At 34.4% G+C, this 24,659-nt stretch overlaps 1 protein-coding gene across 4 annotated transcripts; it reads left to right on the top strand.

Moving 5' to 3' along the window:
- Nucleotides 1-976: 976 nt before the first annotated feature.
- Nucleotides 977-24,365, top strand: LOC130828206 (uncharacterized). 4 transcript variants are annotated; one of them, XM_057694059.1, is made up of 18 exons: nt 977-1,233; nt 2,155-2,347; nt 3,268-3,430; nt 3,585-3,721; nt 3,869-3,972; nt 8,614-8,709; nt 9,442-9,535; nt 11,991-12,120; nt 12,228-12,418; nt 13,859-13,950; nt 14,066-14,121; nt 14,216-14,305; nt 14,388-14,487; nt 16,669-16,773; nt 17,048-17,120; nt 17,702-17,865; nt 23,137-23,191; nt 23,789-24,350. In XM_057694059.1, exons 1-18 carry the CDS (start codon nt 1,228-1,230, stop codon nt 23,842-23,844), a joined length of 1,905 nt encoding a protein of 634 aa, XP_057550042.1. In that variant the 5' UTR covers nt 977-1,227; the 3' UTR covers nt 23,845-24,350. The 4 variants fall into 4 exon arrangements, with proteins under 4 accessions (XP_057550042.1, XP_057550043.1, XP_057550045.1 ...); XM_057694060.1 differs by lacking the exon at nt 17,702-17,865 and having other exon boundaries at nt 991-1,233; nt 23,789-24,365; XM_057694062.1 differs by lacking the exons at nt 17,702-17,865; nt 23,137-23,191; nt 23,789-24,350 and adding an exon at nt 17,348-17,673 and having other exon boundaries at nt 991-1,233.
- Nucleotides 24,366-24,659: the final 294 nt, after the last annotated feature.

Here is a 24,659-nt window from a genome sequence, read left to right as displayed (position 1 = left end):
ATTTTAAACAAATGAATGGTCAATAACACTATCAATAATAGTGTTAAAACATTGTACATTACAAGTACGTTTTTTCAATGCAACATGATGGTTCTAATGGAACATAAGAGTACTTGTACTCTTTAATCATCGATCAATAATAGTGATATTACTCTTTCCTTAACACGTTTATATATATTTGTAAATAGTTCAAATTGAATATGTAAGAGTTAAATTATGACACATAAATTGACAATTGATGTTTTATGAACTAACTCAATTTTGAACGTATAAGCTTCAATTATCGTTTTCAAAATAAGTATTTCAAAGTCTATAAAGATATTGTATAGGTATTAGTTCAAATTGAATATGTTAATTGTTAAATTATGACATATAATTTGACAATGATGTTTTATAATCTAACTCAATTTTGAACTTTTAATCTTCAATTATCGTTTTAAAAATAAGTATTCAAATTGTATACATATATTGTATATCATTTAGTTCAAATTTAATATGTTAATAGTTTTAACACTATTATTGATAGTTTTATTGACCATTCATGTGTTGTTTGAAATTCATCCATAGAATGATAGAATAATACCATTTTATATAACTTCGTTCTAAAAATTGTGAAACAAAATCATATTTAAGTAGAAATTGATCAGTTTAACGTTAAAATTGATCACTTATAGGTTCAAATTGAAAATTTTAACTTCAATTGATATGTTTAAGTATTACTTTACGTTGAAATTGTTGCTTTTAAGATCAAAAGTGATAAATGCCCAAAAAATGAAAAAACAAGAGAAAACATGTGATATTGTTGCACGCGCGAATTGAGCCGACCTATTATTAATCTCAATTTGAGACGGTCTTAACTAAGTCTTGGAATGATAAAAGTGATCACCTATGAAATTAAAGTCTAAACAAAATTTGTGAAAGATTACAGGTTCCAATTTTTTTGGTCTTTTTATTAGTTTTTAATCTTTATGGTCTTTTTATTACAGTTTTACTCCACATTTCTAATTCTCCTAATCCCGCCCCTGTTTCCCCATTTCCTTAACAAACTGTTTTCTTGCCCCTAACCTCGACAGATATCATCTAGAGCAAACCAGAAAGTGGTAGTTCATCCATTAGTGCTTAGCATCGTCGATCACTTCAATCGTGTTGCGCGCGACACTAAGAACCGTGTTGTCGGTGTTTTGCTTGGAAGTTCCGCCAAGGGTACTGTTGATATTACTAATAGCTATGCAGGTAAGTTCTAGATATAAACTTTTTAGAATTGTTTCAATTCTTAATTTTGATTTTCGTTTGACTCTATGGTTATGTGGATTTAGGGTTAGGTTTCACATTTTGATAGCTTTATTTCTGTATTTTTGTGAAGGTATAGCGATATTTTGTCAGGGTTCGCATTGTTTCACTACTTTTGTGAGCATACTGTGTTTGCAATTCAAGAATCAATGACAGTTATTAACCTAGACCTTATTTGGTTGCTTGCTAATCATTATCTGGTTATTTTAGGGACTAGGAAGTCAATTTTCCTAATGAACCTGAATAATAATATGTATGTTATGTAAAAACTTAAGTTCATCATACAACTTATATCTTGCAACATTTTAGATCATACTGAAAACTAGACAAGAAGCTGAGCGGGTGATGGTCTTAATTTTTATTTGAAATTTATTTGTTAATTTCAAATTTGGACGGAATTGTTGGTGTCTGTGCTTTGATAACTTGAGGATAACGTTATTGCTGATAGTGGGATTCCATTAGGCACAAATTTTGTTTAATCTGGTACGCTCATAGAAGATGTGAATTATAATTTGATCAAATGAGATGGTTCATAGTTTATTGTGACATTTAGTTTGAATAGAACTGTTATGTTTATAGAAAATGATTTCAAAGGATATAATTTTTTAAACTTATCGACATCACTTGTTATTTTTTTCTGGTTCTATGGAAAACAATTAATCGCATGCAAGTTGGAGCAATACATGAGTAATTCGGATGATTGCGAATTTTCCTATTTGTTGTATTGCTCCAACTTGCACCTACTAATCGTTTTTCGATAAGTAACACGGATCTTTTGGTTGAATTATTCATTACGATTCAATTTAAAATTATGAACTTTGGATTTCCATTTCAAGTTTTATGAGGGGGTTATGGAATTTGTAGGAATCACATAAAGAGCCCCAAATTTCAGTAGCTTTAGAGGATTGCTTGAATCTACTTAAAGGAGACAAAGACGAGCAGCATCTTGCCGGACTTCTCTTGGTCACTAAGCACATCAACAAGGTTGATCATGATTCCATTTTGAAAGTGTATAGTGCTGTTGGTGTCAAATTTCTTGACCGCCTCTTGCGCACTGGTAACTTTTTTCATTATACTTTCTCTTATTTGCTTTCCTTTGTTTTAGCGTTTAAGTTTTCTTGTTTCACTACTCTAGTTGTTTGATTCCAAAAAACCCATGTTGTGTTGAAGTAACTGAACTCGGGATCTTAAATTTGATAATAGGAAACAACCTTTTTGTTATCACTCGTCCCTCGAATCCGCTTAAGTGGGTACGACTTAATGGCATTGGGTTAATGACATGTTGTCATGGTTAGAAAGGATCATGCGAAAAGTACTAAATGAAAAGCATCTCAAATGAAAGTCATATGATACATATTGTTAGGATTTAGACTTTGGCATTGTTTGTGTTGTTGTTGAATATTAATTCCTTTGGTATTTTAATATTGAGTTAAGTTTTCTTAGAGGTTGAAACTTGAAAGTTAGAGAAGTTGATAATTCAATTAAATTACTTTACCTACAAATTAAATGTGGGGTACATCGTACATCAGTAAAAAACGACATCTATTTGGGTAGGATTTGCGCATAGTAAGTTTGATGTTTGGATCACTATGTGTCGATTTTGGCATGACTAAAGATGAAACCTTGAACTTAGGCAATGTAATTGGAAGATTTTCAAGATTCATTGTTTAGCTTATGGGGACTTGCTTGGTTTTCCATTTAGTCACTTAAAAAATGCATGATGTGATATTGGGCTATAAAAGAAGTCTTATTTTTAGCTGTTGAGTTTATTACCTATGCGTGCTTGATGTGCATCATAAATATGTGAAGATTAAATTGTATATTAAACTATATCATCATTAGCTATTAAATTCTTGTATGTTTCCCCTAATTACTTCTTTCTTCCATGTAATTTTTTTGGCATTTCTTAGTTATACTTTGTTCGCATGCTGAAGATCTAATTTGATTGCAATGTAATTACTATGGTATTATTGATAGGGATGGGTAATGAAAATATAGCTGGTAGCAGGAATGACAATTGTGATGCATATTTGCAACTGTCTATCACAGTCCTAGCAGCCTTTTGCCGAGTTCCAGAAATAGCGGCATCTGCGGATATGGTATCAAAGATTCCTTTGGTGCTGCAAGTGATGGAGAAAGAGTAATTTTTTTTTTATAAAATGTATATTTAGGTGTTCATATTTCTTGCATTTGGAGTGAATACCAGAGGTGAAAACCTTGGATTTGCATTCTAGATGCTTATATCCTTTAGTTTGATGTTCATACATAGTAGCTATTGTCATTTTAAAATGCAGATCAACTTCTTCTCTTTTGGAAGATTGTTATGAAATATTGATTTTCACTTCATCGGTCTCTGAAAATGGAGTTACTGCTTTCATTGACTCTGGAGGCTTGAAATTGCTTTCTAATCACATTTCTTCTCCGCCAGATGGTATGAATAAGCTCTCATGCTCTTGTTGGCTTATCTTAGCTGTTTGTTTGTTTTTTTTGCTTATTTTTTCACTAAATGTTTAGTCAACATGTATTCAATTTATTTGTGCAATCCTTTGTAGTTATAAAAATTTGGATCTTTTGTTAGGGACTGAACTATTGGAGGCTTCTTTGAGACTTTTCCAGCTCATCTTAAGCAAATTTTCAATGGATGCTATAATGAAAAATTATTTATCAGAAATTTCAACTATGGTGAGTTGATTTTCCTATTCTATTTTCATCATAGCTATGTTAATTTTTTCTTCTCAATTTATATCCGGGCAATTAAAGGTTCCGTAAGTTTCAAGGAAAATTTGCCAACTCCTATGGTTTTTTGGCCAACAACAACCCATAAACTTATTCAGAGTTACAATTTTTAAAAGCTTAATTATTTTATACTACGACCTAAACCAGTATTTTTGACGAAAACTATATAAAATGATGGTTTATGATCTATTATCTATAACTAAGGAAACCCCACAATATTGGTGCAAATGCAAAATTACACTAATGGTCGAGGTTGAGCTTATGTTTATGTGTTGTTGCAGCGCCAAATTTTGGCCTAAACCATGAAATTTCGATTGAAACGCCCAAAAAACGATTATTTTTACACTTTACGATGCGAGTAACACCTGTTAGTGAATTTGAAAACCTTTATATATGATCGTTGAAATACGATGCAAACTTGCTTTTGCTCTATGCCGCACACCTCGACCCAATTGCTGCAAACTTGCTTTTCATTTTTTTTTTTCTTTTCTTCTCTTCCATATGGTTAGTTGATTTAATCAGTCCAAAATTTTAGAATAGCGAAGAAACTAAAAAGAGATTGACTCCACAAAACACTTTTTTGGGGTAATCGTTTTACATTTGAAACACTATCTCTTTCCTTAAAACAACTTTTTAAGTGAGAAAAAGGGAAAACTATGTCACTTTTATTTAATTAGATAGAAAAAGCCACCTTAAATTTCTAGGAATCTATGATACGCAACAAACTTGAAATAATTTTATTGATGTAATTATAGTGCAAAATCATAGAAGCGGTCACAGTTGTGGTAATAGTCGCAAACTCACCTTTGCAATCAATGCGGATGGTCTCGTTGCTATCACGGTCTATATTCCTGTCGTGGTAACCTCAAAAACCCGTCGTGTTGTGTTAGTGTGGTTGATATTTTTCTCTATGGATGGAAACTAGAATTTGATCAAAATTGTGTAATTTTGGGTATGGTGAGGGGAATGGCATGATATTGGTGGTTAGCTTTGTGAAGAATGTTATTATCCAAATCAGAGGGATAAGACTACGAGGGAAACATCAAAGGTCAAGAATTTTCCGAAAGACGACAGTGAATTAGGTGGTTGTGTAGGTAATTTTGCTGACCTCAAGCGAGGAAATATAGAGAAAAGGAAGGGTGAAGCGTAGTGCTAGTTGGGCAGGGAATTGGACGGCCGGGGGGGGGGGGGGGGGGGGGGGGGAGGTGGTTTAGGATACATAATGGTGAATATGGTGTTGGTGGTGATAAATGCAAGGAGGGTTGAGAGAGTGTTTTGCGGGTTGCTCTTTTTTGTCGTTACATTCGAATCTAAGAAACTAGTCAAAACCAAATGAATAAATTAATGAAAAAACTGTAATGACCTACCTACTGGTTTGTTTGCTAGCAAAGAAAAGAAAAAAGAAAAAGAAGATCAGAAAAGAAGTGGATTGTAGTAGAATGAGAACAGAGAAAACTTGAGGAATATGGAATGCTTGTATTATGACATCGAGAGTAGTATACTCCTTTGAGCTCTTTGAGTGGCTCAGTAAGTTCCTGGTATTTACAACACTAAAATTGTACAAGCATGCCTTTGGTAATTCCCCCCTCCAGTTATTTAGTACACCCTCTAGAATGTACTACTTTTTACTGCTTGTCATACATGTAACGGAAAATTTTCCCTCTTTGTAACAAAATGACTAATTACAATGCATCTCTTTGTTTACTCATTTGCATTGGTTTTCTTCTTTCTTCTAGAATAAACTTGAATATTGGACTTAGGCTCCTCTGAATCCATGGCACAAACGTCCATTGTTACCTAGAACGACAATCCATTAGGAATGGGAGCGGGGAATGGGAACAAGGAACAAGGAACGCAGCCTTGATTGACTCGGGAATGATTGGGTACGAGAAACATTATGTATAAAAAATATATTTGAAAAAAAATTTAAATGCAAATGATCTTTTGCTTTAAGAAATTGTTTTTAAGTCAATTTTTTTTGGTTTTTCAGGTTTTATCTCTTTTTTCCTCCCTTCTTTATTCTTTAATTTGTAAACGAAGGCCAAAATACTTTTTAAAAAAGATTTTCCACATCGAGACGTCACCTTGAGCAATTTAGGTCGCGTTTCGTGGTGATTGGGGATGCACGTTCCCGGATCGCGGAATGTGGCTACGTTCAACGTTCCATGTAACTATGCAAACGTCATCTTAGTGGTTTTGGCTTTGATTAGTGGTTTAAGCTGTAGTTAAAATCATTAAGCTTTTAATAGTCAATGGCTACTACGGGTGACTCCTTGATTAGACCTAATTACGTCCGAACATTCACTGGTTGCTTTGAAAGTAATCTCTTCAAAAGCTGTTTTTAATTTTATTCTGCCGGATGGATTCTATGCCTCTGAACAACTTTATGTAAAGCTTATTCGATTAGATTTCTGTAAAACTCTTGGATGTTTGTTAGATTATGTGTTATTGGTTCTTCTCATTGAATGGTTTTCTGAATGGTATTGTCTTGTTATGAACTGAGCTTTGAAAAATATTACGGAACAAAATAAGAGTTTAGTAAGGATAAACACAGAGAGCAAGAAGATGTAAAGCATAAGGAAAAAGTGTCGTGATAGCTTGGTAAACACGAAGGCTGCCATCACTGTACATATATCATGAATGACCTCACACCTTTTGAAATGAAAGCCTCAAAGAGGTTCAACAATGAAAAATAAGATGAGAATGAACAAAAGCAAGAGAATAGACACAATGTGTTTTATGAGGTATCTTGGATACCTTCCCTCAAATATAGTTTTATTATGTTAAATTCAACAATTGCAAATATAATAAACCTCCCCTTATTTTGAGAACGATCCTCTCAAGATCACAAATGCTTATACTATAATGAACACTCTCAAGTTTCAACAAAATATAGCTCTCTCAACAATTGGTTGTGGTGCTTTGTTCTATGATGCTCCCTTTTATAGAGGAAGGAAAGCATCATTCTTAGAACCACACTCAATGCACCATCAAAGCACAATTAACACCCTACAATTAACATACGTTAATCTTTAGCAATGAAACACACTCTTAATGCATATTAAACATCAAAAATAAACCTACAAATAAACATACAAATAATGCCAACCATTATTCCTAGATTAATTGCCCCATGAAACACTCTTTCAATGCCTTGAACCGTGTATTGAACAGTCCAAAATAGCATCCTAGGCAATGTGCTCGAACAAGGCACTAAAGTGCTCGAACAATGCTGCTCGAACGAGCAGCCCCCTGCAGCACCACAGACTTTATTTTACTTGTTGCCTCAGCGAGCAACCTCATTCCCATGCGTTGCCTCGTTCAAGGCATGGTTCCTACACACTTAGTGAAGCCTCAAACGCCCCACGTTTATCACTTCATCAATCATTCCAAACCTTAAACCAATGTGACCGGACACATCTTTATCATTCCTCTCCAAAGTAAAAGACAAAGCATGTTCGATTATATGTTTAAAGTTAACGTCCTCATTAAGATTGTTGGTACTTGCCTTAACACCTTTCCAGTTCCCTACTTAGTATTTTAATGAAAGTAGCCAATAGTTTACAAGTATTAAAACTGCCTCTGACATAATGTCTTAACTCTTGATATGATTACCTTGCTTGGTTTACCATTAACCAATCCTTGCCTTTACATGCCTTTGATACTTCATCACAATTGGAGGTTTTATTTGACTGGCTGAAATTTGAACAAATATATAGGATAGAGACAGATCTTTTATTATCTAATGGTTTGTATTTACAATGACCTTAAAATGTTGGATACGTTTTATGATTTTATCTTAGAAACCTTAAATAGGTCTAGGATTAGTATCAACAAAAATTTATTACTCCATTGTAACTTGAGGCCACTAATGTGTTTCCATTGTAACTTGAGGCCGCTAATGTGTTTCCATTGTAACTTGAGGCCGCTAATGTGTTTGAATTCATGTGTTATAAGGGCTTGGAATTCAGAAAGATATGCTTAGACCATTGGTAGCTCACTAAAAGCATTATAAGGGGTCTGAAATTTTAAAGAAAATCTTTTACTCATGATGGCATAAACTACAGGAGTCAAATCCATGATTTTATTGTGATGATATATTAACAACACGGATGTTGTTTAGAAAGTTATTTTCAATTGTTATTCGGACTACTGATATGCAACTCGTATTCAATACGGATACAAGTGCAAGTGTTAGATTGTTAAACATTGAAAAATTCCATATTCTTGATCCAAAATGAAATTAAGTGTCAAGGATCTTACACGAGTACTTGAGGTTAATTAAAGAGTTTGTATCAATGATCAAAAAGTTCAAGAACATGCTTGAACTTCAAAACACCGAACTTGGGCACCAAGAAAAATTTACTCTCAAACCTTATATCTGATGTGTTATTGTCCTACAAACTAAATTTACTTTACGTTTCCAGACTCCCAGCATAATTAATATGTATGTGACTGTCTGATATCATGTTTCTAGCAACCCACAAACATACTTGTTTTTCCATGTTGGCTTATCATTATACAGAAAGAATATGGTATCCTTACATCGATCATTCGGTATGCTTGAGCAAATCCTTATCTTTGCAGGTTGTATCTTTAGCCAGGCAGTTTGGTTTATTACAAAATGCTCTGAAATTCGACTTGCTTCAGCTGCTTTGTGTTATCCTTACATCGGATCATTTGGTATGCTTGATGCTTGAACTCCTTATTATGCTAATTGCTAATCTTTGTTCTTGGTTTTACAATAGCTTGGAAACTTGTTTGTTTGCAATATGGGGATGTAATGGCCGTTTGTTTTACTGTTCTAGCAAGAATAAACTTGTACTTCATATTCTCTTTTCAAGTAACTTTTTGGGAATGAATCTAGCTATAAGATTTATGTTGACTACTGTTTTTTCAAAAAATGGAAGGGCCAAAATTTCATTAGAAATACTTCATTACATGCTTTGTTATAATACATTCTTTAATATATTTCTGTATAATGTCCTTTGGCCTACTTCCCCAAGAACCGGCACTAAGCTGTAGTAAGTGTAAAGAACAATTTGGAGTTGAGGGAGCAAACTTTACTGTTTAAACCAGAACTATATTGTCTTCTATCATTTGCAACTACTTTCGTAATAGTCTGACAAAAGTCAGATTTGCCATAAGAGGGTTTTTAATGCACACAATACCGCAGTAGTACAAGATGCACATGGATAGTCTAGTTTTTTAGAACTGATATATTCATGATTTCTATTCTGCTAGGATCTCAGATTAGGTTTTTGTGTTGTTTGTTGCTTATTGCAGATGTATTTATCAGTTTTTTTATGGTGATTCTTTTAGTTGTCAATCTGATCTCATTTGCAGAATTTACATATCAGTGTCTTGATGCATCTCAACTCTTAAAATGCTTGTTTTTCTTTTGAAACATCTTAGGTTCTTTTGAAGAAATCCCTCCAAGAAATGTCTAATAATACATGGTCCGCTTATGTGCGTGCTGGTGTCATTGATATCTTACAGAACCGTGTTGGTATGTTTTGCTTTTTATGATATCACTTTTTCATTAATACTTTTGCATTGTATCAAAGGAAAATTCGCTCCTTAAATTGGTTTGCATGATTTTCAATAATGGCTGTTAGTATTTAATTGACAGTTGTGTTCTTAAATATTCTCTCTCTTCGATCATTTCTTAATATTGATCTCCTTCGCATCATTAATTCAGTCTTATTGGATTAAATATTCTCTGATCTCATCGTTATATCTTCTTGTTTGATCCTTTGATTTCTCATAAGTATATCTTTGTTCTTTTCTTTTTTTGGAAGCTTTTCCATCCTGCTTGTTTAATTTCCGTATCTTTGCCGAGCATTCTTCAAAACATTTATTTATTTTGTTGTCTTGTCCGAACTCAATGTTAACTCTTCCATTCTGTTGATGTATGGATGCACTATTTGTTCCCAGTGACGGGTGATCGATGCCTTCTAATTTTTTCCTTGTCGAGCAAGATTATTAACATTTTATTGTGTTGTACTATACATGTTTTGTTATTTTAATGTTATGTATTAATAAATCACGTTGTTTGTGAATTGTCTAGAGACGGACTATCTTAGTTTTAATAGGCATGAGGCGCAATAAGTCCTTTTTGCTGAAACGTAAGGTGAAAGGCAAAAGGCGAAGGCGCAAACATTTTTATATGTGAAATGCACAATTCAGCTAAAAAGTTCCAAGTTTAATTTAAAACAACATGAAATTCATATTATAAAACTCTCTTCGTTTCTTAAAGTTGTTCGCACAAGGAATGTTCACGAGAATTAAGAAAATAAATCTTTTAGATGGTGTATATATTATTTTATTGAATAGAAAAATTGATAGAGAAAAGTGAAGTCCATAAATATTTGAAAAACATTAAAATAAAGTTAGTAAGAAAAATATAGGGACCGCAATTATTAAAAAATGTTTAAATAAAGTTAGTGGTAAAAATGTGGGGGCTATAAGCAATATAAAAATGTTAAAATGAAGTTAGTGGAAAGTATATAGGGACCATAAGCATTAATATAATATTAAAATGAAAATAAGAAAGGTTAAAAATGTCCAAAATTTGTTATATAAATATAACGATTCTTTAGGGGAACAACGGCCCAAAATGACGAATGGAAACATCTTTAAGGAAACAAAGGGAATACATATAAGTAAGCTTTACACTACTTCAGCATATAAAGTCACATGCTTGACAAGTTGATAACATAGTATTTAGTCCACAAAAGAAATAAAACTAAAACAAAGAGTAAAATAAAAGGTAAAGAATGAAAACAGTGATTCATGATGCTTGAAATATTTTGTGACACACTTAAACAAACACCTAAAATTTAAATTAGAATTATATGTTAACCAACATCACTTCAAGGTTATTTTTGCTCTTTCGTTTCTCTCTTCATATTTTTGCTTTACGGCACGAAAGAGGGTATATTTTTGATTTCCATTAAATAAACAACTAAGATTTGAGAGCAAAGACATGCTATCTATTAAAAATCACATCTGGCATATGCAAGGCACACCTTTGAAGGCCTTCTGTATCGCGTTGCGCTTAGACTTGAGGAGACGTTTAAGTGGTTGCCTCTTTTATTGCTTTGCGCCTAGGCGCGCCTCGAGCGCGGATTTTAATATACATCTTACTTTAAGTGTGAAACAGTTGATTGTGATGCAAGTGGTATGATCTCTTATTTTTATTAGTATAATAGTATTGTTTTGAGTTCACAATGAGATGAACTATGTTACTTGGACCTAATACACAAGTGTACAATAGTTTCACAATGATTTTGACCCAAGAAATCATGTTGGCATTCCAAGGACATGTCACAGATGATTGGATACTTGAGAAATAGGAGCTGAAAATGACGAGTGAGAAATATAGGTTACATTGTTTGAGGTTATGCTATGTGTTGAAGCGCAAGGTGCAACATGCAGGTAGGAAATTTATTGAGCCACACCTAGTGGGTAACTAAAGGCCCATTTGTTATTGTTTTTTGCTTCCAGTTTTTTGTATTTTTGAAACCGAATATAGCAAGTCAGAAAATGTGGTTCACTTTTTAGTTGTCTGTTTTTTAAATCATCATGTTCCCGTAAATTTGACTAATTTTTCTATTCATTAGAAGGCATATATCTGTGACTTTAAAAACCAAGAGAGATCGTAATTCCAAAGGGGCTTTAAGGTGTACATGTGTCTTGGACTCTTAATGCTTATTTTTAATATTTTTTGTTGCCTGCTGCATGTTTTTCTTTCAAAATCCTTATTTTAAGCATAGCTCCCCTCGTCAGTGAGATGCATGTCTTACGGTTGCACTTTGTGCCTTACCTTGACCCTAATTGCCTCAATGTACCTGAACTAAGCACCGAGATCCTGGATATAGGCGTTTTGCATGTTTTCTGTCTGCCTTTTGTAGCTATTTTCTTGTGGAATTCTAAAGCAGTTTTTTTGTGTGTTTTGAAAGTCGAAAGAGATCCAGATAAGAAGATTCAAGCTCTTACTGTGGCCGAGGCAATGCTAGCTATGCTAGGAGAAACATGGCTGATTAGTCACTTGAATATTCCAGAAATGCACAATTCCTTTCCATCAGACAGGTCAGCAACATGTAATTCTTGCATAATAACCACTCATTGCTACTTGATATATTGTTGATTACTTTAAGTAAATTTTGTAAAATTTGTAACCACCTTTATTTGCTCAGGTGTTTATTACTTGTTCTAGAGTCAGCAAGAGTTGAAATTTCTGTTCTACTCAATGAGCTGGCATACATAAAATATGAAGCAGCTTCATCAAAGTCTATTGCAATCCCTTTAAAGAGACGCAATTTAGCCGTTGTGTTTTCTTTGGTTGAAGATATTATCAAACTCATCTCGAATCTTAGTGAAGATGAAGGTAATTTTACTTTCTACTTATTTAAAGTGCTATATTAATATTGACATCACTGTCAAATATGTCTATTCTTGATGGAGCCAAAGATTCATTATACTCACTGAATCATGTGCACTTTCTATTAACGTGAAGTTGGTGCAATCGGGGGTCATTCGGACAAATCTTTCATTACAATAGTTATATTGCACATATCTGCCCTTCTAAGCATGCTTGGGCAGGAGCTATTTTCTAAAAACAAGATGTGGTATTGCAATGTTTTTTTTCAGGGTGAAAATGTGTTTTGCTAAAACTTTATTGAGTATCCCGATTTATTTTGAAGAATCTTATTGTTATTAGTCTTAGACACGTCAAATAACATGAAAGGGTAGGTTGATTGAAATATTAAGAATATGATCCATTTTTTGGATACTGACACACTCTCACACATCCAGTCGGTTCCAATTAGCATATGCCTGAATTGAGATTTAGTTGTGGCAATATAATCTTAAGTGTTTCCTCTGGAACTTTACTTGGCTGAAACTCTGAACTGATTGAATTGTAATTGAACTTTTGGAACTTACTGTAGACTGTAGTTGTGACTTGTGACATAACTTGGAGTTAGCCCTTGTTTGATTTTTTTAGATATCGTTGGAACTTGGAACTTATCTGAACTTGCTTTTCTTTAAGCTTCGATCTGTAAGGTGAAAAGGATAGATTGATGATCTAATTCCTTTTATGAACTGAATAATGTTTCCTTGGTCTCTAGATTGTAATAAGGTGCAGAACATGTATTTTCCATCCTGATGCTAATTTTACTCTTTTAGTTTTCTTGTAGGTTGGATTTACATTTATCAACTTTATGCCTCCAATGTTTTTTGTTTTCTGAAGTGTCGTCGGGAAATGCAATTTGACATAATTGTAATCAGCATGTCCTGAACAATCTTTCTCAATACAAACTCACCTTTTATATTGTCTTTGAATCAGTAGTTAATTAATGTCATGCCTACAGCAAACCTGTTTCCTATATGACTTGTTGGTCAAGTACTCAAGTTCACATTTTATGTTGTGCTTTATCGTCACTTCCTCACTCAATCCTTACTTTCCTGTTTGAGTGATGTATGTTACTTAAACTGGAGCTTTGTAAATGTGTCTTACGTGGTTACATGTTTTTGTCAAAATTTCTAATGTTTCTGTTTTTCGACTCTAAATAGTATCTTCTCATTTGTAGAATGCAAACTGCTACTATCTTAAAAATTTACTATTAACTGTTTCTGTAACTGCTCAAGTCCAAATATAATTTTCTTTGTGGCTAAGAAGTGGAGTTTATTTTGCTTTAATGGACTTAGTTCTTTATGAATGTTTACTAATGTCTTGATGTGATATAATCTAAATTTTCCTTTAAATAGTATAATTTCCTGATTGAATGGATGAAAGATAATGCTGAATTCTTTTTGGCAAGTGCAGGGGGTATTATTAGTGAAAGCACTTTTACAAAGGTCATATCTGGGCTTAATGAAACAGTTGAAGTTGTCCTTGAGTATCTAAAGGATGCAAAGGTATTAGTGTAATATTGTTATTGATCACTTGATTTTCAACCATTTCAATTGTGAAGGATCATGGACGGATTTAGGAGCATGATCTTATCGTTAATTTGATTTAAATGTTGTTTAGGAACATGGACAAAAGAAGGGAGATGATCTTCTTGCTTCAGTACGATTTGTTGGAAGGTGTGCTTGTTTATTCTTTTTATCTTCAGCTCCAAATTCAGAAATATCGGCATTCTTTATTTTGAGATTGCTTTTAATTGTCATTTTGTTTTAGTTATCTGGCAGAGGCCCCGCTTGCTTGCAAAGAGCTGGTCAAGGAGCTTCTTCAATATTTGCTGTCAGTTGAAGGTGAAACTGAGTCAAGGTATTGCACTTTGAAGGTTAGTGGAATTTCTTAAATTATTTTTGTGCATTACTAACAAGTTTGATACTTTTTTTTATGGCAGTCCTTTTCTTTCTAGATGCTTTTTGCTTCCCTTGCTTTGCCAAGCAACAATGACGGTTGAAGGAGCTAAGGCTTTGGCGTTTACTGGATCTTATAAAGCTGTAAGTTTCACCCCTTAAGCTTTGGGTGTGTATGATCAGTTGTTTGTTAAAAAAACAAGATGTGTATTGTGATTGATTTGACTTTTAATGTTCTGAAATGACTTGGATGGTGGGTTAAAATGATGATGTGGCAAAATTGGGTCTGCAGCTATGTTACTCGGATCATGGGACGAATGACCGATCTGTGATCTGGAACGTTGGACGCAAATCACGAATTGCACACGACCCAAAACGATGTGGGTCGCGATTTTGTTTGCTAACATCAACGTTCCTTGTTATATTTGCTCTATTGATCAATGTAAGGGGGAAAACAGGAAAGAAAAAAACAACTCTATCTGCAAAGTTAGGAGAGAATAAAGATGTGAAAGAAGGGAGAACAGAGATGAAGAAGGGGAAGGAGACAATCAGCCCTAACTTCCCCGGATCATTGCAAACAGAAGAGAGAAAATAGATCTTGTGGCTATTGGCTACCACATGCCGCTTGCTACCTATGTTTCATTCATGAATTTGTTGTTTTTATATAAGTAATTTAGAATAGAAACCCTACATTAAATGGGTTGGCCCAAATCTTTTCATTTTTCTTTTACTTTTTCTATTTTTAAAAGTTAATTCTTTTTCTTTTTCTTTATTTGACAGATGATTACGTTAATTGAGGATGTTTGCCTATTTCTTTTTTCTTTTCTAATATTTATCCTCTTATTTTTTACTGTTTCCTTTTAACTCTTATATAATTTTAATTCTAAAAGTAGAATGTCAATGAACTAACCGTACCCCCTTCATTCTAGAGTCTCTTTAAGTAGCGTTCTGCGTTCCCGTTCCCGTCCCATATTCCTAACTGTATTGTGTTCCAGATAACATAGGTCTGTTGGACTCTATGCATCAGATGGGAAGGCACATTGTTAAAGATAACCCTGATTTAGATTTCATTTGGGTTCATAATGCTGGCCCCGATCTTGGGTGGTGTTGCACAATTGTTAAGATTTAGAATATAGTAATCCAGTGATCTTATTTAGATTTCAAGTCAACCACTAAAGTTGCAATAGGAACTCAAAATATTGTGGCTATTTTAATGACTCATAAATATATAAAGTGTTCTGAAATCATTTTTTGTCAGATATCAGATGTATCTTTTCCAAAAACAATAGCTCTTTATTTATAGAGTAAACTTAAGTTTATTAACCAAGTTTCACTACCACCATGATCTCATGTTCCTATAAGCAAGGATCAACGATCAGAGAGTGGAGGGAATCATTGCTGCTTATTGACTTAAAAATTGAATGCAGAAGAACATATTCACAGCAAGCGATATTATGTTTTCTTGATTTTCTCAAAATTACTCTGAATATCGCATGTAGAATTTATGAATATTTTAATATTTAGTTAGAATATTCCTATTTACTGCCAATGTTGTAGGAAAACGTTTTTAGATTGTATGCCATAATATGCTTTTTTCCTTCTTAATAAACTAAAGTAACTAACATGTACAAAATACCTTGGAACTAAACTCATAATTCCTTTAGACATTAGCATGTAATGTATATTCCTTAGCACACTTCTAGTTTCTGCTTAGTAATTTGCAAGGCTTTATACAGGAACATTATCCAAATTCCTTCTCTGCACAGGTTCCTCCATATAATCACACAACTAGAAAACTCTTGTTAATGTGATGAGTCTTTCTCATGTTATGTGAAGACCTTCAATCTCTAATGGAGTGTCAAGCGCTAAGTCAATTATAGAAAGTGAGAGAAAGAGAAGTCTGGACTCTGGAGAGTTGCATGAGGCAAGCAATTTGCAATCTAAAAATTATAGTTATGAGCTAGTATTTGTGACCCCCTTATTAAAGCTAAGTTCTAAATTCATTGGATTTGGTTGCATTACAAATTCAAATTCTTTTGGTTTTCCAAACTAAGGAATTTAGCAAACTTTTCTTGTAATGTGACAACTCTGCTTGGGTGGGCGTAATGTGTTGTATTTGTCTAAATCTACTTATTTATGGTAGCAATTCACATGTACATCTTCGGCCAAAACATATTTTCCCTTTTTTTATTAATTTTTTTCTTGTTCCTTGTCCATCTGTTTTGTGAATATTTTTGATTGGAAGTCTATTTCTTGTTGTCCATTCTATATTGCAAGCCAGCTAATTATAATTCTGTCGTGATTACATTTTGCATTCCTTGATAGGTTATGGAGTGTCTTGTGCAATTAGTCAGTAAAGATCACCATCTCATCGAGGATAATGATTCTGTATTTTTGGCATGTGATACAGTGATAAACTTCTTGCTGAAGGTGATCCCTCTTGCACGTTTCTTAACAGAATTATTCATGTAATACTCTAATATGGATTTGGTCCATACTATTTTTATTGTGCACCCTTCTTTAATCTTCCATTCACAAGCTCATACTCCTCATTCTCTACTCCACTTAATCACACCCCTAACTCACACTCCTTAAATTTAATTTGGTACACACTTTTTTTTTGTGTGGATTAACTTCATACAAGGACTACTCATTATTTAATTAGAAGTGCTTATTCTTTCTTTTTTTGCATGGCTTGCCCTAGAGAGAACACATCAATGTTCAGCTGGATGAAGTTGTGCTTTTCTGTGTCTTGAAGGCATTGGCCGATTGGACAGGTACATATTTTGGATGTCTGGTGCTTTTATTATCATCAATAATATAATAAATTTTGTATGTCTGACCTTATCTAATACGCAGCAACGAGGATGAAAGAATAACATGACTATATGTAAAATGAATTGAAGTTATAAGTTCAAAAGTTTGTCATAGTTACCAAATCTTAATAGTTTTTAATACTTTTCTCATTCAATGGTATTGAGATGATTCATCTAATTTTGAGCAGTGTCAAAGTCGAAAAAATGGGGCATGAAAAGCAATATATTATATTCGTGAACATTATTTGATTCTGAGGTGATAGTCAAAGTTGCCTACGGCACCATCAAGTTTGTCTCGGTTACAACAACACAACATTGCCGAAGCCTTAATCCAATTCGAAATATTATGGGGTCAGCTACACGAATTAAATTAACTCCAACATGTGAAATGATTACTAATAAATGTATCACTTTATTTGGCCATATACGTTTCTGGTTGAAAATGTTGGATGCAATACATGACTATGAATTTTTTCTACACACACAACTTGCTATTTACAGTCTTGTTTCTTATACAAGACTAATGTGTCTATGATGGCTAGAGGGTACCAGTGACTCAACTATTATCACAAGGGCTTCAAGCATCTGTTCACTTATTTTTGACAACACGTCTGAGCATAGCCTACTGAGGTATCCTGACATTGGTTTTAGCGTTCTTCAAAGATTGTCTCAGCTCATTGCAAGAAGCCTGCTTATATGTGAACAGGTAAACTTTATGTTCTGTACAATCACTTGATTTCCTAGTGAGAGAATGGTGGAGAGGTTGAGGCTTGAGGGAATGCAAGGGTGAAAGGAAAGGGTAGACACTATGTACACATACAACTCTGGTGGTAGATTTTAAAGCAATCTCCATAACACCTAGACTGGATCTGAAAGATTGAGTTAAGGCTAAGATACTACGCACATCCAAAACTCTCTATTATCTTATTTGTTGTGGTTCATTGTATGAATATTTGTGTTTCAACGTCGTTTATAATGTTCATTGACATGTAAAATTTCTTACTAATTGGGTCTTTAGGTCTGTTAACATGTCTCTTTTCTAAACTTTATAATTATTCAGTAAAGCTCTGGGTATATGGCAGATGAAGTTGTAATAGATCAGCCGAGATAGTAACAAAAACTGACTTTATTAATGAATACAAGAACAATAATATGAGACGTTCGAGTCTCCCAAACACTCCTAAGTATGGGACGTTCGAGTCTCCCAACCACTCCTAAGTGTTTCCACTTCTCTCTCTAGATATTTCCTCCTCCAAAACATCCCATACTCCCCTCTATTTATAAGAGATGGGATGGGAAATACAAACAAGAATAAAGGCTATTAAAAGACTAACTGACATAACAATCTAAAATACAACTCTAACTAACTTTTATTCTTTTACATTATTTAAGACTCTGAGTATGCCATGTATGGCAATACCAGCTGCCTAAAGATCCACCTTGTCCTCAAGGTGGGTAAAATGTAACTCGGGTCGAATTGATAACATCAAATATCACTTTTGTTTCTTTCTCCAGCTGTTTGCAAATAAAATCCTTGGGATGAGCAGCAACTTCTTTAGATCTGTTGCAAACAATCAGTAAGAAAACTTCCTTTCAACACTAGCCTCTGTAAGGATATCGTACAAGTACTCTGCGGCAATTAGGCAAGAACTCCAAAGAATCAATAATGAAAATAACACCAGCAGCCTGGGGTATATCCTCGTCAAGCTTAGGTCGAAGTTGCGAGTGCCCAAGTACATCAACTAAAATGCACAGGTTTTATTTTAGTACTCCCAGTAACCCAACACTTTGCAAGGACCATGACATCATCAGTGACGTCAACAATGGATTCAAAAGTAAACCCTAGTTGTATTCCCATTGCCTGCTTCTTTATATATTATATTTAAGTGAAGAGAATAAAGCAAGTTTGCCGTTACGAATAAGGAAATTAGCATCCTTCAACAACTTCTACCACCTGCCAGTCAGCCACCCCGTTTTCGAGGTGAGTTCCCAATCTCCGACCTTGTTACCGGTCAATTTTCTGGCGACCTCAAGATCGTACAGCCCAGCCGTCTTCTCAAACCGCAACCCTAACCCTAATTCTTCTCCCCTGGCGGCGCTCCAAACCTCCTTGTTCTCCACTGAATCTCTCAAGCCGGCCTGCTGCCACCGATTCTCGGTGTTGTTGCTCCTCTCGCCGGTGAGTCGCCTCCCTTGAGGGTCTACTTGTTTTTCTTTGTTTTTTGCAATTCCCTCTCTCCTCTGCCCCCTTGGGTATGTGCGAACTCCTCCCTTGCCGGCCACTTCTCCGGCGTTCAACCTGCCCGGACCTCTTCTAGATCTAGTATTATGTGCATCTAACATCCCCTCTCTTCTCCGACCTTTCTTCCTTTGTCGGCCTTTCCCAGCACTCCTCCTGAACCTCCTCCACATTTCCCAGGTGCCTACACAATTGCCCTTGTCCTCTTTTTCTTTTCTTATTTTTTCCTTTTTTTTATCTTCTGTTTTTCTTTTTCTTTATGCCTTTTTGTCTTTCTTTTTCCTCCTTTCTGTATTTCATTCTTTTTCTATATTTTTCTTCTTCTGCTGCCCCTTTCATCTTTATCTTCTTTTTCCCCAAATACCTACATCTTTCTTTCTAATTCTGAACTTTTCTTTATTTTGCTCCAAGGTAGTTTTATCAATTCTGTTCAAGCTTCCCTTACTCTTCTCCAATGATCTTGGATTCTCTTCTTGGTTCTTTAATTGCTGATCTGTTCATTGATCTTCACATATACCCAACTCTCTTACTTTCCTTCCCATATCATCAGCCTTTACACTCTCTTCTTGGACCTCTTCTTTTTTTTCTTTATGGAATACAAAGGCTATTAATTCATCCTTCACTTCTTGATGTAGGATGAGGAGTTAAAACGCCTTGTGACTGCATTCATGTTCCGCCATTTCTGCCTCAGCAACAAATTCATAACAAAATTCACAAATTCCTTTTCCTATCTTTTCATATATTTCTTTTGTGGATGTTGGTTTGAATGAGTGAATAATATCATTTTGGACAGCCCTTTGAAACATCTTTAAAGGAGACATTTCAGCCCCTAAAACCTTAAAGAATGCATCAAGATCATCTTCTTGAGTACTCGGATTTCCCATTTCTTCCTTGGTAAAAAAGATATAAACCGCTCTGATATGTAACAGATCAACCAATATAGTAACAAAAGCTGACTTTATGAATGAATACAATAATACCAAGGGACGTTCGAGTCTCCCAGACACTCCTAAGTGTTTTCACTTCTCTCTCTAGATATTTCCTCCTCTAAAACATCTCATACTCCCCTCTATTTATAAGAGATGGGAGGGGAAATACAAACAAGAATACAAGCTAATAAAAGACTAACTAACATAACAACCTAAAATACAACTCTAACTAATTTTTATTCTTTTACATTATTTAAGATTGGTGAAGGAACAAATAAGTTTGAGTAAAAAATGTAAGAAACTATTACAGCAGAACAAACAAGAATACTCAAAAGAAATGGAGAGTAAAAAGAAAGGGATGAGAAACAAGAAGAGGGTTATGTTCTTGCATCATAAAGGAAAGAACAGAACCCAAAAGAAAAACAGAAGGTATTGGGAAAAGAAGATAAAGAAGTCATGGGAAGAAAAATAATAATGAAAAAGAAAAGAAAGGAAGTACATTTGAGTTGTGGTTCTAGGGGAGGACTGGGATGGTGGTACCGGACCCGAGAGAAGACAGAGGTGAAGGGTTCGTCTAAGGCTGTGGTTGAGCGCGAGAAAAAAGAAAGGACCGACAATGAAGAAGTTCATGGTAGTGATTGGGAGAGGAGATATAAAATAGAGCAAAAAAGAAAGAAAGAAGATTAGGTCGACTTATATGGAGGAACGACTCACTGGAGACAGTTGCAGCAGGCTGGGAATCGGTGGTGGCTTACCGGTGAGTGGGAGAAGGCAGAGAACGGGGGAGCGTTTGTTTTAGGGATGTTTGGTTATGGGGTCGCCGGAATTTGGTGGAGGTACACCGACGACGAGAAGACGGTCGATAAGGCTGGGCGGATCACTGAAGATCGGCGACGGTTTGCCGGCACAAGGGAGAAGGCGGCTATGGAAGCTGATTTCTTTAGGGTTTATGAAATTAATAAAGAAGAGAAGGGGAAAGAGTCAATGACTGCGGGAATACGGCAATGCTGGGACTTTGAACTAGTTGATGACGTCAATGATGACATCACTTTTTCAGGAATGAGATGTACTGATGACATCAGCAATAACGTCATTGATCACAAAATGAACTGGGCAAATGAGTTCAAAGAGGCTGCTGAATTTGTGTTCAAAGGGACTGCTGAATTTCTAAAATTTTATTGGAGAGAGGGCCAAAACATTTTAAGCCCAAGACCTATTGCAATTGGGAAAAAAAAAAATTCAGCCCATTCACTTTAACCTACCACTACAAAGCATTCAATCTTAAAGACACGCTCACTTACTTGATCGGGTTTATAAGTGCTCTAGATATTCAGGGCCTGAATGAGGATGTCAACGTCTTGATCCGTGTCACATTTTACCAACCTTGAGGACAAGGTGGATCTTTAGGCGGCCGGTATTGTCATATATGGCATACTCATAGGGTCTTAAATAATGTAAAAGAATAAAACTTAGTTAGAGTTGTATTTTAGGTTGTTATGTTAGTTAGTCTTTTATTAGCTTGTATTCTTGTTTGTATTTCCCCTCCCATCTCTTATAAATGGAGGGGAGTATGGGATGTTTTAGAGGAGGAAATATCTAGAGAGAGAAGTGGAAATACTTAGGAGTGTTTGGGAGACTCGAACGTCCCATACATAGGAGTGTCTGAGACTCGAACGTCCCTTGATATCATTGTATTCATTAATAAAATCAGTTTTTGTTAATATCATGGGCTGATCTGTTACAGAAGTCAGATAATATAGCAGTATGATCCTATTTGGAATTTGGTACATTTCAACAGTAGAAGAGTGTCTTCCAAAACATGATGATTTATTATGATTCTTTTGGTTTGTTCTAAAAAGTTATTTTTAAATGATTCACGTACTGTGTAATAGCAAATGACTGTAGGAATAAGACTGAGGTCAATACAGCGTTATTCTTGTGAATTACTGTTGTAAAGAGGCCATAGAGAAAGGAAAGAGAACAATTTGGACTTCGATTTTGACCTTTAGGAGTTTGAAGTTTTTCACTGATTTTGGAGAGCTTTGATAGTTTGAAGTTCTATTCATAGATTTTATATAAATGCAGCTTTGATTTCAGTCCCATGTGTCCTTGAATGCAATCTTGCATTTAAGATTCTGTATGTTTCATTCTGGGAGTGGTTTTGGCATTATGCATTGCTCTGCTGCACAGCTTTTTAAGAGCTAGGCATGCACTTTGTTATGCTTTAGGAAGATCTTAAATCCGAGTAAACAATATTGGTAGATATTATGTTTACATCCTCATGGACAAAATCGCCCTGTCTTCCTGCTAAGTGCTAAATGCTAAATTCGATCCGATGCGAGAAACGGAAATGGAAACGAGAAACGTCAACCTTAAATTTTCAGAAACGTAGGAAACATAAGAAATGTACATAGCTACATAAAAATTTATTTTACATCAAGAAGTAAAATGAGTAAACAAGAAGAAAAGAAAAGGGAAAAACAAGAAAAGAAAAGAAAAGAAAGGCTTTCGTATTAATTATTATATGTTTTTGGGCTTCAAAAAAATCATTTGGGAAATTAGTTTCGAAAACGTTACTCAAGAGTTTCGGAAACGAAGGTTCCGAAACGAGATTTGGTGTGAAGCTTCCGATTTCGTATAACTATGTTCCCTGCTTACTTTTTCCTCTGCTTTTCATGGGACTTTGTTGTTGGTAGCAACACTTGAACTAAGGTTCTAGAAGTCGGAGATTAGTTCTCTTGCCACAAGTTCTACTAAGATTATGGGAATTTGAAATTATTCTAAATTTATAAAACTGAATCCTACGCAGGAAATGTGCGACGATGCAAATTCGGAAGTGGATCTTTCTCAGATTTTGATTGCAGGTTTGTTGGGCTTCTCTGAATCTTAGTTTGAATTTGTGCAGGCATTGAATTGTTTCATTTTACAATTTATTTTGTTCTCGCCTTGCATTTTAACTACCGGTGCAACTTTGTATGGATTTTTCTCAAGTCGAGAAGTATTAACAAAGCTGAAAAGCCTGTTGATTTTCATGTGGGCGGTTGTATTATTTACTTCAAAGGGCATGCTCGAATTGGATGTAAATATTTATAGGAGTAAAAAAAAATCAAAGTAAGAAAACAAAGATAAATGATAAATTAGTGAAATTTGATTGTTGTAGAGGTGGAAGAATAGTTGCAAAGTAATGAAAAATGAAGGGAGCTCTTAATTTTGTGGGGTAAATATTTATCCTAGGAGAGGGTGGGAGAATCTATTACCTCCATAATAGGGAAAATTATTTTCTTTTTCCTTCATTATTTTTATTTTATGCTCATTTTACCTTCTTTACAATTATGTCAACTACTTCAAAAGCATTTCTATTTGCATTCATTTCACTAGTTTGACTTCATTTCCCCCCTAAAATATTACACTCAATCCAAGCGTGCCTAAATTTTGACAGCCCTTTTGAATTTGAAACGCAGGGTATTCACGGTGGGCCGATCGATTTCCACTTGTCAGAGAGGCGGTTGGGAGGTGAACTGTTGCATGATTCATCTTTCTGTTTCATACTTCCAGGAGGTGTTCTCATTTATACCTGGAAAGGGTTGTAAATCATGTACTTTGAAAATACACATCTAGAATCCGAGGAACACTTGCTAAACACATTTATACTTGGGAAGTATAGTAAATCATGTACTTTGTAAATATATATTTAGATATGCTACTTGGTGGGGTGTGTACTATGCATGTAATTTCCCAAAAAATCCTACTGAGGTTAAAATCGCCATTTAGAGTGGATTAATTGATCTTTATTGTAGTTAACATGTATATTTTGATATTTAGTCGTTTTAGTTTGATTTTTTAGCTAAGAGGGGATATATTGTAAAACTTAGTAGTAATAAATTATTCCTTAGCTTACTTAAGTATACATATGATTGTATAACCATAAACATAAAAGTTTATAATTTACAATTGATTTCGTTCATGTGTTGCAACAGAGGAAAGCAAGACATCTAGTAGCTTTGTAAAATACTCAAATAAAACAAACAAAACCAATTTTATCAAATGATTATTAAAGAAAACTTATATAAAATACTCAATTCTCCTAATAAGTCATAGGATATCATCATAAAAAGAAAGAAGATTATGTAATCCCATACTAAAATTTCTTATAAATAAAAATAGTAATTAACAACTTAACTTACCCTTTGATTAGAAGATTGGATTGAGCAAAGAAAATGTTTTTTTTTTCTTCTTGAGTGCCGAACCCAAGAACACATTGGGAAAAAATTTCTGAATTTTTTTCTCACTAAGAAGATTAAAAATGTGATTAGGAATGTGAGGAATTCAAAT

Source organism: Amaranthus tricolor, chromosome 12, assembly GCF_026212465.1.
Source record: "Amaranthus tricolor cultivar Red isolate AtriRed21 chromosome 12, ASM2621246v1, whole genome shotgun sequence".
Lineage (NCBI taxonomy): Eukaryota > Viridiplantae > Streptophyta > Magnoliopsida > Caryophyllales > Amaranthaceae > Amaranthus > Amaranthus tricolor.
This window is presented reverse-complemented; position numbering and strand designations above follow the sequence as displayed.